Source organism: Podarcis muralis, chromosome 3, assembly GCF_964188315.1.
Source record: "Podarcis muralis chromosome 3, rPodMur119.hap1.1, whole genome shotgun sequence".
In the NCBI taxonomy this organism is placed as follows: domain Eukaryota; kingdom Metazoa; phylum Chordata; class Lepidosauria; order Squamata; family Lacertidae; genus Podarcis; species Podarcis muralis.
Window position 1 is genome coordinate 31,701,713 of NC_135657.1, and position 13,146 is coordinate 31,714,858.

At 48.8% G+C, this 13,146-nt stretch overlaps 1 protein-coding gene and 1 long non-coding RNA gene across 2 annotated transcripts; both read left to right on the forward strand.

Moving 5' to 3' along the window:
- The first annotated feature begins 5,560 nt into the window (after positions 1-5,560).
- MIXL1 (Mix paired-like homeobox) lies at positions 5,561-7,857 on the forward strand. The gene is made up of 3 exons (XM_028721716.2): positions 5,561-5,777; positions 5,879-6,048; positions 6,972-7,857. The coding sequence occupies exons 1-3, from the start codon at positions 5,693-5,695 to the stop codon at positions 7,740-7,742; spliced, it is 1,026 nt and encodes a 341-aa protein (XP_028577549.2). The 5' UTR covers positions 5,561-5,692; the 3' UTR covers positions 7,743-7,857.
- Positions 7,858-10,903: 3,046 nt separating this feature from the next.
- LOC114594611 (uncharacterized) lies at positions 10,904-13,058 on the forward strand. The gene is made up of 2 exons (XR_003706029.2): positions 10,904-11,169; positions 12,173-13,058. It is a non-coding gene; the product is annotated as an uncharacterized LOC114594611 (long non-coding RNA).
- Positions 13,059-13,146: the final 88 nt, after the last annotated feature.

The following is a 13,146-nucleotide window of genomic DNA, read 5'->3' on the forward strand; positions in this document are numbered from 1 at the left end:
TATTTTATTGTCGAGACCTGTAAGGTAGGGCTGGCTGAAAGAGCAGGAATGGGTCAAGACCAGGCTATGAGGTTCATAATTCTATCCAGTTCCCCTTTATCAAACCACTAAGGCTGTGGGGTAGCGATTAGCGTGCTTGACTAGGAACTGGCTTCAAATTCCCCACCCCCGCCTCCAAGCCTTGAAGCCCTCTGGGTGAACCAGGGCCAGTCACTGCTTCTCAGCCTAACCTGCCTTGCAAGGTTGTTGCATGGATAAAATAGGAGGGCATGCACCTTGAGCTCCGGGGAGGAAAATGAAATAAACTCAGGAGGACATTCTGAGGGTGACAGCATTGTGCTAGGAAAGATGGCTGCTGCCCGTTTATTTACCGAAAACATTTCTATATTGGAAACGCTTTGTAGCATTTTCCCAGGAGAAATTTTAATGAGGGTCGGGAGCGATAGAGAAAGATTGGGGTTTTGGGTGTCCTTCGCCGCTCCCTTAAGCAGGGAGTCTCAACGACCCTGTAAGTTCGGCTTGGCTGAAAGAGCAGGAATGGTCCCATATCATCCAGTGAAGTTGATGGTTCTTCCCAGTTCCATGTTTTCAAACCACTAAGACGCATGCCTAGCAGGTAGACCCTCTAAGCGCCACTGCACTGTGCTGGAAAAGGTGACTGCCACAGGTTCAGTGTCAATAAGAAGTGTGCAGAATTTTCTCCTTTTATCAACGAATTACCCACGGAAATGAGACAGGCGCCTGGGTCCTGCGTTCATGTTTCAGGAATCGTTCCCTGCGATGTGGCCCAGTCATTTATGGAATATTAAAGGCATAGCCAGAGAAAAGGTGTTTGTTGAAACAATGTTATTACTGTATATTTAGAGCTTATGTTTTAAACATGTACGCCCCTTGGATGGCTTCACACTACAAAACAGCTTATAAATTTGTTAAGTAACAATTTAAAATAATAACAGCTACCAATTCTCGATCTCACTTTGCTTGAAACCCATTTTCAAAACAGAGACGCAGTATGTACTTTTGTTACCCAATAAAATCTTTTGAAAACTCTTTTTTAAAAAGGAGAAAGAACCCCATTCTCTCTAAAATGCCAGCATTTGTGGATTAAGGGCATAGCCAAATAAGAGGTTTTATTGTTTTTAGAACTTATGTTTTTTATGTTCCTTTCACTTTTTATCTTGTACGCGGCTGCGATGGCTTGATGCTAGGAAGCAGGTTATAAATTTGTTAACTAATAATAATTTAGGATAGTAACCGCCGTCTCTGTTTCTTTAAACCGGATCACTCTAGAAGTTGCACCCCAATTCTGGATCTCGCTGAGCCTGAAATCCATTTTGTCCCAAATGCCAAACATTTCAGGTTCACACTGCTGTCCTTCTGACATTTTCTTCCCTTGGGGACCCAAATTCCCTCACCTGAAAGGAAAGCCTCCTGCCTTCGGAAAGGGCTCCCCAAAAGGCTTCCTTCACCCCCATTTAAAGCGTCCCCTTTTAACATCAGGGAAAACGACCCCCCAGGAACCAGGAGACAAGCACACGAGTCAAGGTTGCCACCCAAGGCGTGCTTACCTGAGAGTAAGTCTCATGGAACTCAAGTGGACTTACTTTGGAGTAACAATGCGCCGTCCCTTCGTAGGAAGGGTGGAAGGTTACTCAATGCCGATGCCAGACTATTTTACGCCCTAGGCAAAGTTAACTACTTGCACCCTGCCCCTCCCCCCAAAAAATTAGAAATTAAATTCTCAAAAACAGTGGTCTTGCAGAAAAAATGTAAAGCACAAAACTTGAAACTGCTAAATGTATTTTAAATTGCAATAATGAATAATACGACAATCTTTGATCATGATTATATTTGATTTCTCAAGTATAAAAGAGCATGTATTAGGGCACGAATAATTTCAAATAATCGTGTGAGTTGTGATGTTAAAAGTGAAGTCTCTTGAATGTTTCACTATCAAGCATATCAAAATCTCTTTGCGTGTTTTCTTTTCCTTTGCAAATGTGGTCAACGATTCCTTCAAGACAACCAACCACACCCCAAGCCACCCCCAACCTCTCTCGCCACCAAGGAAATACAACAAGCAAATAGTAAAAGAACCCATACAAGTAACGCTGACACAAAACCCCACACATACACTAAGTAGAAGAATAGAAGCATAGCCACCCGACCCCTCCCCCCTCCCCCCTTTTTTATTCTTTTCCTAACATAACACTGTATGCAACAGTAATGTCTCGCAACAAATGAAATTGATCTGTAGAAAACACAACTTGAAAAAGAGACTATTTTTGCAATTTTTTAATTTAAAAAAAATTCCTTCAAGTTCCTCAGGCATTTTTCATTGATAGAGTTGCCCAGCCAATCAGCCTCTTTTGTAACATTGTTGAGCGTATGTAAGTTTTTACAAGTTTGAGCTCTTGAGTAACTGCGTTCACCTCTTTCCAACTGAAAGTATGAGAAGTACTCCTTGTAGCAGCATAGACTTTCGAAGCCTTCGAGCTATTTATATAAAATAAAGGTAAAACGTTGTCAGAAATTTATAAGATCTAACAAAAACCAATCTATACAAAACTGTGCTCCTCAAAGGTCTGTGTGTGCCCCTTTGAGGGCTCTCGCCCTAGGCGGCTCCCTCTCGGCCATGGATATGAACTTGGCTTGGGCGCGTCTATCCGGAGAGATTTCAGCCAGCTCTACATCAAAGGTGTCAATGAATATTTGGAGCACGTGAGAAAGGGGTTTACTCCTGTTATCTCTTCATTGAGGAAGACTGCACTAATCAAATCAGAATGGCCGGCAACCCTTAGCAGCTGATTGCTAATTAGTACTTGAATAACTCCTCACTGCAACACATATCATCTTCCAAATCTGCATGGCTATGGAACTGATGGCGATGGGCCTGAATCGGTCTTATCTAGATCCGTGATGGGATAAGGGATGCCAAATGCAATAGATAAGAGCAAGTTATTTTTCTGGGCTAGGTAGAGAACTTCTAAGAGAAACGTGATTCTTCAAAACCATCTTGAACACGCTCGCTTTGCAGTTCCAGCGAGGTCTACTTGGGATATTCTTCCAATTAACTGTGGTTTTAAAACTGCAGACTGCATTGCAAATGGCTGCAAACCTCCGAACAATATCCACACCCCACAAATGGAAGTTCCCTCCTGGATGATAGGCAGAAATTCAAAAGGGCAGTTCTCTCTCCTACTCCATTCCACTCTTGATTTTTTTGTAGTTAAAACCTATTAAACAAAAAATTAAAACAAAAAAAAAACTATTCAGTATCTTAACCTTCATCCAATATCGAGGGGAGCTGGGGGAAGAACACACACTATAGTTCCTGTATATAGAATATAGATTATAGACCCCATATAAATCTGTTTGTGGTAAAAGATGAGACGCTTAAGTTTGTGCAGTAAACGTTTGCTCCAGCATACTAAGGAAACAACCCAATTTATATCCTTTTAATAAGCGATTGTTTTGTTTTAAATTACCAACAACAGAAACTATATATTTAAGTTATAATGTACTGTAATGTAAGTTAGGGTTGCCATATTTCAAAAGGTTGTTGAGCTGCTGCTGCGTCTTTTTTTAAGAAACCCTTTTGGAACAGTGATTTTAAGCTTCTTGAGTTTTCCGCTGCTTTTTCCATCGCGTTGCCCTACAGCCGATTCGGCAATATTCTCCACCCCCGATTTTTTACACCTGAAAACCAGGACGGAATAAGACAAAGCTTTATTACAACTGATAACTAACGAAACTACCATTCATATTTATAAAAACCTGCAAGAAATGTGTTACTGGTTAGTGAACTTCCCTGGGTGGAAACAAAATAAAAAATAAATAAATTCCTTCCAGCAGCACCTTAGAGACCAACCAAGTTCGTTATTGGTATGAGCTTTCGTGTGTATGCACACTTCTTCAGACACGAAAGCTCATACCAGTAACAAACTTAGTTGGTCTCTAAGGTGCTACTGGAAGGATTTTTTGTTTGTTTGTTTGTTTGTTTCGGCTACGGCAGATCAACACGGCTACCTACCTGTAACTAGTTCCCTGGGTGGGTTAGAAGACTGTCCCCAAACAACATTATGTGGTTTGTGCCATCCTTGAACTTTCTTTCTTTCTTTTTTTTAAAAAAGATATTTATTGGCCATCCTTGAACTTTCACTGGCCTTCTCAATAAACACACCTCAATATGCATTTCGAGGGCATTTTCTGTCCAATGTGCGTTGTTTGTTTCCAAGAGGGAAATGGTAACTTGTACTGTACCTTGCTGAAATTTGGGGATACAGTATAGGCGGATTTTTGCAGCAATGCCTTAGAAGGATTACCCTGAAGGTCCACTTATATGTACCGCACAATGCTGTTGTGAGGATAAAACGGCAGAAGGAAGAACCATTTTTTGCTCCTTTTGGTGGTGGTGGTGGGGAAGCGGGAATATAATGCAAATGTGGGAGTATTGGCAGAATGCTTGCTTCAAAACTCATTCTCGCCCTGCCCTGCCTTATTTTACCCTCAGTTGCTGCCTTGGTCTTTACTGGAGCAGGAAAACTTTCAAAACTTTTGACCCAACCTGGACAGGTATATAAAAACACCTTCCTGCCCTCACAACAAAGACCCATCGAGGCCAACAACATCCTCTTCTCACTGGGGCCAGAAAGGGGCCCATAGAGAGCTAGCAACTACGTGCTCTCCACACCGGCGACTCCCAGCAAACTGAGAGTCAAAGGCACGGCGTCTTTTACACAGAATGTAACCCCCTCCCCCCATTTAAACCTTAGCTCAACCTTCCCCCCTTCCAATCCCTAGGGAAGAGGGGGCGAAGCTGGAGCCCTGAAGATGTGTGGGACTCCATTGCCTCTGACCACTGGTCATGCTGGCTGGTCCCGATGGGAATTCTAGTCCAACCACGCCTGGAGAGCCCCCCCTCTCCGCATCCCTGCCACGGGCTGCCCCGCCACCCCCTAGAAAGAGGGATCCGGGCTCCTGGGGTTGTTCTCTGCTGCCTACCCCCCCCCTTCCAGGTTGGGACTCCGGGGGCGCATCAAGTGAAAGGCCAAAGTCCGGATTCTCCGTTTGTGTGTGTGTGTGTGTGTGGGGGGAAATAAAAACTCCCCATTCAACAGTTTCTGCTCGGTTTCATGAACCTCGCTTAGCATTCCGTTGCAATCCAGATGGCGCTTTTGTCAGCACAATCGCTAGGCTGCACCTTGTTTACAGCTACATGAGTTTGATCAAACTGCGGGAGGCAGTGGAAGACAGGAGTGCCTGGCGTGCTCTGGTCCATGGGGTCACGAAGAGTCGGACACGACTAAACAACAACAACAACAGCCTAGCTTTTGCGTCCGTGCGATATATAGGGATGTGTGTGCGTGATCCTTGCTATTTATTACATTTCTCGATTGCTATTTTCGATGCTGATCAGGCCCGCTCGACCAACGATTCCAAAATATACACAAGATAAACTCAAAAATAAGGAGGAAAACTTGGGGGGGGGGGATCTCTCCGAGTTCCTTAGGGAGGCGGGGGCTCTCCTTCCGCTCCAGGGGGCACCTTGTCTCCGCCCCTCTCCCCAGGGAGGAGGACCAATGGCTGAGCTGGGAGATCCCGCCGACGCCCTTTCGGCGGCCTAGAAAAGGACCGCCCGCAAATCCTGCGCCCACACTTCACCCGCACCATCCGACGAGAGCAGCAGGAGATGGCTTTCCGCGCCTTTCAGAACGACCTTCCCCTCGCTTCGCAGCAGCCACCTGCTCCTCTTCCCTCCTCTTCCTCCGGCTCCAGTAAGTATCTCAGCTTCGAGGCCAAGAGCGGCTCCAGACTGGGCAGGGGGCAGCTTAGGGAAAGCGCAGCCAGCTTAACGCCCCGCTTTTCTCCTCCGCAGAGATCAGGACGACGCGCCGTCTTCGCTCGTCGGACCGGAGGCCGAGGTATGAGTTTTCGGACTTCCAGCTGGACGTTCTGGAAACGACGTTTAAGGTGCGACCGAAGCCTGGTCACTACAAGAGAATGTTGCTGGCCTGCCTCACTGAGATCCCCGAGGATCGCATCCAGGTGAGTTGCGGCGGGAGAGATGGTCCCGATTCTGCCAGGAAGAAAGGCGAGACGGGAGGACGTCGGGTGGGGATTGGGGGCACAGGAGGAGAACCGATCTGGAGCTCCCTTCCAGGTCTGCCTCTTGCAGCCCCTCGAGCCTGGGCGCCTTTCTCCCTGTGCTCGACGGGCAAGGGAAACTCCCCCGGGGACCTTCCTTGGCCAAGGCGAGCAGGGCTGGAGAGCTTCTAGGGGAGGCGCTGCTCCTCCCGCCCAGGGCGGCTGCTCCTCTCCCCCGGCCTCGCCTTCTCACTTCCCTCGTGGCGCTCGCTCTCCTTCCGCGATCGGCCCTCCTCCATCGCAAGGCGGCTCCCACCCAGGCCTGGTGTCGCCGGCGGGGCCTTCTGGGAGCCCCGTGTGTCCTTCCCGCTCCCTCCCGGCTGGGTCTCGTCCTCTTCCGGGCTGGGGGCCCAGCGTCCTTCTTCTGGGGAACGAATGAGACCCCTCACGGCATTTTGGTCGAGGGGAGGGAAACCGCCATGGGAGAAGCAAATATGGTGGGAGGGAGGCCTCTTCCTCTCCTGTAAGGACATGGAGATGGCAGAGGGAAGGCTGCAGGGCCGTTTTCTGTGAGGCCCGAGGAGACCCCCTCACAGAGCCACCTTCGAGGTCTTTAACTCGCTTGGGGAGGGAGGGGGCTGATGAATTTTAAGGCAGGGTTTCCCCCCGTTGCATGGGGAATTGGGCCAGTTTAAGAGGGAACATAGGGGAAAGGATAAAAGATCCAGGGGTATTATTGTGATTAAATTCAGTGTGGAGGAATTGAGACTGGATCCCCCATGATCTGGCCCGTTCTGGTGGGAATCTGAGTCCAATAACATGAAGAGATGGGGACGGGGGTTTCTTGAGAACACCTGTGCTCATGCTCCTCTTATTCCTCACAGCTCTGGTTCCGGAACCGGCGGGCAAAGGCGCGGAGGGCAAATTGTGAAAATTGTCCTCCAGATGATGTGTCCTCCAGGGCCGGCTTTACATCTGCTGCTCAGGTTCCAAATGTCGGCCTGCCAGTGCCTTCCATTCCTCAAAGCTGCAGCCTGCCACTTCACCAGGTCCAGCTTCCAGGCTTTGGTCTGCAGCCACCGCACCAGGTCCAGCTTCCAGGCTTTGGTCTGCAGCCACCTCACCAGGTCCAGCCTCCAAGCTTTGGTCTGCAGCCACAGCACCAGGTCCAGCTTCCAAGCTTTGGTCTGCAGCCACCACACCAGGTCCAGCTTCCAAGCTTTGGCCTGCAGCCACCTCACCAGGTCCAGCCTCCAAGCTTTGGCCTGCAGCCACTTCACCAGATCCAGCCTCCAAGCTTTGGTCTGCAGCCACAGCACCAGGTCCAGCTTCCAAGCTTTGGTCTGCAGCCATCGCACCAGGTCCAGCTTCCAAGCTTTGGTCTGCAGCCACCTCACCAGGTCCAGCCTCCAAGCTTTGGCCTGCAGCCACTTCACCAGATCCAGCCTCCAAGCTTTGGTCTGCAGCCACAGCACCAGGTCCAGCTTCCAAGCTTTGGTCTGCAGCCACCACACCAGGTCCAGCTTCCAAGCTTTGGCCTGCAGCCACCTCACCAGGTCCAGCCTCCAAGCTTTGGCCTGCAGCCACTTCACCAGGTCCAAGCATGGAATCAGCCCCCTGCAATGCTGGATCAAAATAAATTTTGTTATTTTTAGCCTACCAGAAGACTCTGTAATGTTGTGTCTCCTCCAGGGTCGGCTTTATACCTGCTGCTCAGGTTCCAAATGTTAGCCTACCATTGCCTTTCCTTCCTCAGCCTGGCACCTCCTTGCCAAATCTCAGCACAGAGCCTGTCAGCCTCCCAAATCAAAATAAATTTTGTCATTTTTTTTAGCCTAACGGAAGACTCTGTAATGTTTTTGTTGCGTGAGAGGGGGAGCAATGTCAGACGTGGTCAATGCAGTCAGAAATCTTCTGGGTGTCCTTGGGGCAGTTCTTTGCTCTCGTCTCCACTTTAACCATGCAGGTGTGGGGATGTTGTGGATAGTAGGAGAGGATATATTGATTAAATATTATCCTTCCTCTCTCATGCTAGTGAATTATATAGCAGAGCTCATTCCTCTTTACACAACGGGGAGCTAGTTGCAGATTCATTTGAATCTCTTTAGTCAAACAATCCAATCCGGGCATGTTTTAGCTTGTAGTTATAGACTACACTACGCTACACTGTAGTGCGGATTACATCTTTGTATGGGTGGGCCAGTGTGCTGCTGGCAGAGAGCCAGCAGACTGCATCAGGAGCACTGGCAAAAATGGAAGAGAGTAGCAAAAGAGAAAGATGGTTGCGTGACTGGCCCCTTTGTAGGGTCTGCAAGGTCACATGCAGGGGGAAGATGCTTCAAACCTGGTGGAACAGGAAACTACCTCGGCTGGAGTAACATCCCCCTGTCTGTGTCCACTCTAGGGAAAGAGTCATGAGGAGGAAGCACCTCTACTTGCAAACAAGGAGGGCAGGCAGAATTTTTAAGAGGAGGCTCAGTAATCATCTCAGGGCCTGGGTGTGAGGTCTAAGACACCTTGTTTTTATTTGCCAACTACATTGGGCTCAAAGTGGCATACAAGTGTATAAAATAGAATCCCTGGTGGGGAAAGAGATGGGAATTTATGGCAGAAATTATAACCTAAGGCAGGCATGGCCAAACTTGTCCTAGCTAACAGGACAAGTGGTCAGGGATGATGGGAACTGTAGTTCCAAAACAGCTGGAGGGCCAAGTTTGGCCATGCCTGGCCTAAGGCAACTCAATGAGCCAATAACAAAGATTCTGAAATGTTGCTTTAAAATCTTCCTTCCTCCCTTGCAGTAGAGAATGTGGCTGGGTTATGTATGTAGCCTGTTCTTCTGATATTGCCAACATTTTATAGAATTATTTCCACATATGGAGTCATTTACCACCACTCCAGCTTTTGCACCTTTTTCAACTCTGCCTTTCCCCCTCTCCACTAAGCCCCTGTATATACTCCTTGTGTGTTCTATGACAAACTTTGGTTTAGGGGTGGGTTCAGGAGAAGCTTGGGGGGGGGGAGAGAAACCTCTCGCTCTTCCTTTGCCCTTCTTGCCTGACTTGACACACGGGAGAAGTGTTGGCTGTCCAGCAAAAGGTGGCAGCCCTGCCCTGTGCAGGAACCTAGCCTCTGCTCAGCTCCTTTCCACAATGAAGGCATTGGGCAAAGGTTGGGTCTACTGTCACCTCAAAGTGCCCCCAGACTTCCAGTTCCTCACTGCTGCAATGGCAGCAGCAGGGAGAGAGGTGGTGGAGATGACCTGTAGCTATTGTATCCCCTGTTGCTCTTTGTACCAATGAATGTGCATAGCTGGCGCACCACCCAGTGGAGCCCTGGGTCCTATTGGACAGGTGAAAAGAGCAGTCCAGTCATAGTCGGGTCCAGATAAATAGACCAGAGAAGGGAACGCACCGGCTGCCTCCTTGCCCTCTGGAATTCCATAGCTCTCAATGGCCATGACAAAGAAACTAAGAAATAAAAATGATCAGGCAGTAAACATTATTAAAGCAAGCCCATTTTATTGACATAAAAATTACCAGCAGAATTTGCACTTTATTAAATTTCTATGCCACCCTTTATTCAAGGATCACAAAGTGGGTTAGAATACAAAAATGTATAAAATAGTAAGAAGCTGGCGTATATTGTTTGTTACTATGCTATGCATTTTTGTGTTTTCTATTTTGTAAACTGCCCTGTGAGCCCTAGTCAAAGAGCAGTACAGTACAGAAATTTAATAAGAATCTTGGCAGACCATGAAAACCCCGCCCCCAGCTTCTCTGCTCAGTTCCTTCCTTGCCACCAGGCAAGAGGAGTGAGAAATGAATTCGCACATTTACTCAGTTCCAGAAGAGTCTTCACCTCTGTTGTTTCTCTTCCCTCCACCTCAGAGTTCCTCCAGTGCTATTCAGCATCTAGTCCTCAAGACAGAGTGCTGGCCCTCTCCATGTCAAGGGAGGGAGGAAAGCGAACACTTCTCTTCTGCAGCTCAAGGGGTCCCACAACAAGGGATTCTGCACTGCTGTGGATCAGGGTCATCTGACTTGAGGAAGAGGACAGCCTTCAGCCCCTTCCAGCTGGATGTTTTAGAATGACCTTCAAGGACATCCTCAGGTAACAGCACCACCAAACCACACTGTCAGCCAGCCTCACCAGCCAGACCCCAAAATTTCTACTTAAGAATACATTACTCCTGTCTGCCATTCCTTTGACACCACTGAAGTTAGGAATGGCTGTGTCTATCTTTCCCATGCTGGAAGAGGATGTCGTTTTGTTGGGGTGTGTGTGCGCATGACTTTGTTCGGTGGGGCAGGACTTTTGCTAGAGTGGGAAGAACCAATGTGATTGGTCAGTTAGTTATTGTTTTACTTGATCTAGGGAGGGCAGCTGCCCCCCTGCTCCCCCTTTGGCTACGCCCGTGAAACAAACTATGTATATTTTTTGACATTAGTAAATAAATAGCAGACTCTCTCTTCGGGGCCCGTTCTTAAGCTGTTCCTTCTCAGGTTCATTCCTAAAACCCTGCTTTCACAGTGCTGGAGGAGTATGGAAGGGGTTAGGCTGGGGCCGCGGTTGTCTGAAGTGGAGGCATGGGGAGGAAGGGAGAGGAGAGCCCCCAAATCGCTTGGCTGTCTATAGATCTGCCTCAAAGCGGCGCACGATAAAACAGAAAAAGTTCAGTTAAAATCAAAACCCCAAAATCTAATCCAAAGACAGAAGAGCGGCAAAGAGTTGACAGATCGGGCCAGGCAGTTGCCTCCTGGCTCAAGCCCCGCCCCCAATCCCCAGGGGAACCAGTGACGGAGACGGGGCCACGCCCACTTCGGGAGGTCCATAAAAGAGCCCCGCGGTGCCTCCGCGCCATTCATTCATTTCCACCGGCGGGAAACGGATTTGCGCATCTTCCCAGGTTCGAAGAGGCCTTCCCTCTCGCGGCCAAGGCAGGGGAGTTGCGCAGCGTCGCGACTTGGCGGGAGAAGGCGGGATGTGCCGACGGACGTCGATCTCCCAGGTCAAGGGGTCCCGAAGCCCGACCACCACCGGAGAACGCTGCTGGCGTGCCCCGCCGACCCCCGGATCCAGGTGCGTGAGGAAGACTCGGGACGAGGCGAGGGTGGAGGAAGACCTGGTTCTGTTGGGAACATAGGAGCCAACAACGAGGGGCTGAGGTCTCTTCGGTTACATGGTCGTGGCCATGGGGGGTAGGGGGCAGCTGCCCCCCAGCAAGTAAATCCATAAGAATACTTACCTATCTGAGGTTCTGCTCCCTGAAGCCTAACAGAAATCCTGACCACGCCCATGCTCCCATAATATATTTGGGGGGGGGGACAGAACTGAGTTAGCTGCAACGCAATTGGTCAGTTGTTTTATTTACTTGATTTTGGGGGCAGCTGCCCCCCTTGGCAACACCCATGGGCTAAGGACCTTCCCCAAAGTTGATGGGCGTTGCCATACAAATTATGTGTATGCTGCGTCATATGATTGATTATGCAGGGTGGGGCTTACCTGCCCCACCCCCAGCAATATTTTATTCAAGTTGGCACCCCTGGCTGGGAAGTCCTTCTCGCACCCTCAAGTATTGTGAGCCATGGTATACAAATGTAATCAATAATAAAGGGGCAAGGTGGGAGGTAGCATCTCTCTTGGGAGCTTCTTGGCGGCGGGTAGAAGGTTGGAGTCGCCGCTTCCTGGTCTACCTCTTGCAGTACCTTAAGCCTAGGTGGGTGTCCTGAGTGGGATGTCAGTCCCCTGAGCTCAATGGGCAAGTGAATCAGGGGTCGGGAGGATCAGTTCCCCTGTCCTGGTTTCATGGCTCACAAGGGTCCTCTTGAGAGCCAGTGTGGTGTAGTGGTTAAGAGCGGTAGTCTCATAATCTGGGGAACTGGGTTTGCTCCTCCACAGGCAGCTGCTGGGTGACCTTGGGCCAGTCACATTTCTTTGAAGTCTCTCGGCCCCACTCACCTCACAGAGTGTTTGTTGTGGGGGAGGAAGGGAAAGGAGGATGTTAGCCGCTTTGAGACTCCTGAAGGGGAGTGAAAGGCGGGATATCAAATCCAAACTCTTCTCTTTCCCATTCTCCCAACAGCTGTGGTTCCAGAACTGCAGAGCAAATCGAGCAGAGGGGAAAGTTTTGGAAGATCCCTCCAGGAGATCCCTTCACTGTGGACCCCTGGGCCGATGGCCTCCCTATGATGCAGGGTGCAAGCTGTCTCTTGTTCAAGATCCAGAGGGGTGTTAATGGAGAGATGGATTGACTTCATGGGCTATGATACTGCTCACAGTAAAGGTGTGCATTTTGAAATTGCCACAAGACTCTGGACAAAAAAATCTGCTGGGCAAAGAAGGGGGGCAAGGCGTGGAGGCCCAATGCCCAGAATTGGCCCCCCCCCCCACCGTGCAATTTCCACCTGCTCCAGAGATTGCAAGCTGCAGCATGTAGTCACCTCACAAGATGGAGCCTGCCACCACTTCATAGGGTTCCAAGCTTTCAGAAGACACTGAGCTGTTTTTGCTGGGTGACAGGATGGCTTAACTTGCCTCCACTGCTGTGAGGGGGTGCATTGCTCGCTTAATAATTTGCTGCTGGGCCTGGGGCAAGTGTTACTTCATAGATCCCTAACCAGCTGGGGACCAACGTACTTTAAGGAGTATCTGATTCCTTGTGTTCTGCTTCAGTCACTAAGACCCTCTGATGGGGCAAATTTGGTGGACCTAGATGCTTCAGAGGGTTAGGAGGGGTTGGGACTTCAGAGAGGCAGGTCATCCCCCTCAAGGGAGCATTCGCATGATTTGTCCTTGCTTGCTTTTCAAAAATATTGTAAAAACTACTGTATATTCAGACAGGTCTTTCAAACTTGATGTGTTGGATATTTTTCTTGTTATACTGTGATTTTAGGCTGGTGATATTTTATATGAAAGTGTGGTTTATAAATATTTAAGATAAATAATAAAATAATTCTGTCCAGCTTGTACACTTTAAATTCTTACTACTTCTTTCCCCCTGCCCCCAAGTCATTTAGTCCTTTAGTGTTGTAAAACTGAAAAACAAAGGGGTTGTTC

Bases quoted from the DNA above. Each gene is read 5' to 3' on its own strand.
- MIXL1 (XM_028721716.2), top strand. From the start codon at position 5,693: ATGGCTTTCCGCGCCTTTCAGAACGACCTTCCCCTCGCTTCGCAGCAG. The intron at 5,778-5,878 runs GTAAGTATCTCA...TCTCCTCCGCAG, and splicing joins CTCCTCTTCCTCCGGCTCCA to AGATCAGGACGACGCGCCGT. The intron at 6,049-6,971 runs GTGAGTTGCGGC...TATTCCTCACAG, and splicing joins TCCCCGAGGATCGCATCCAG to CTCTGGTTCCGGAACCGGCG.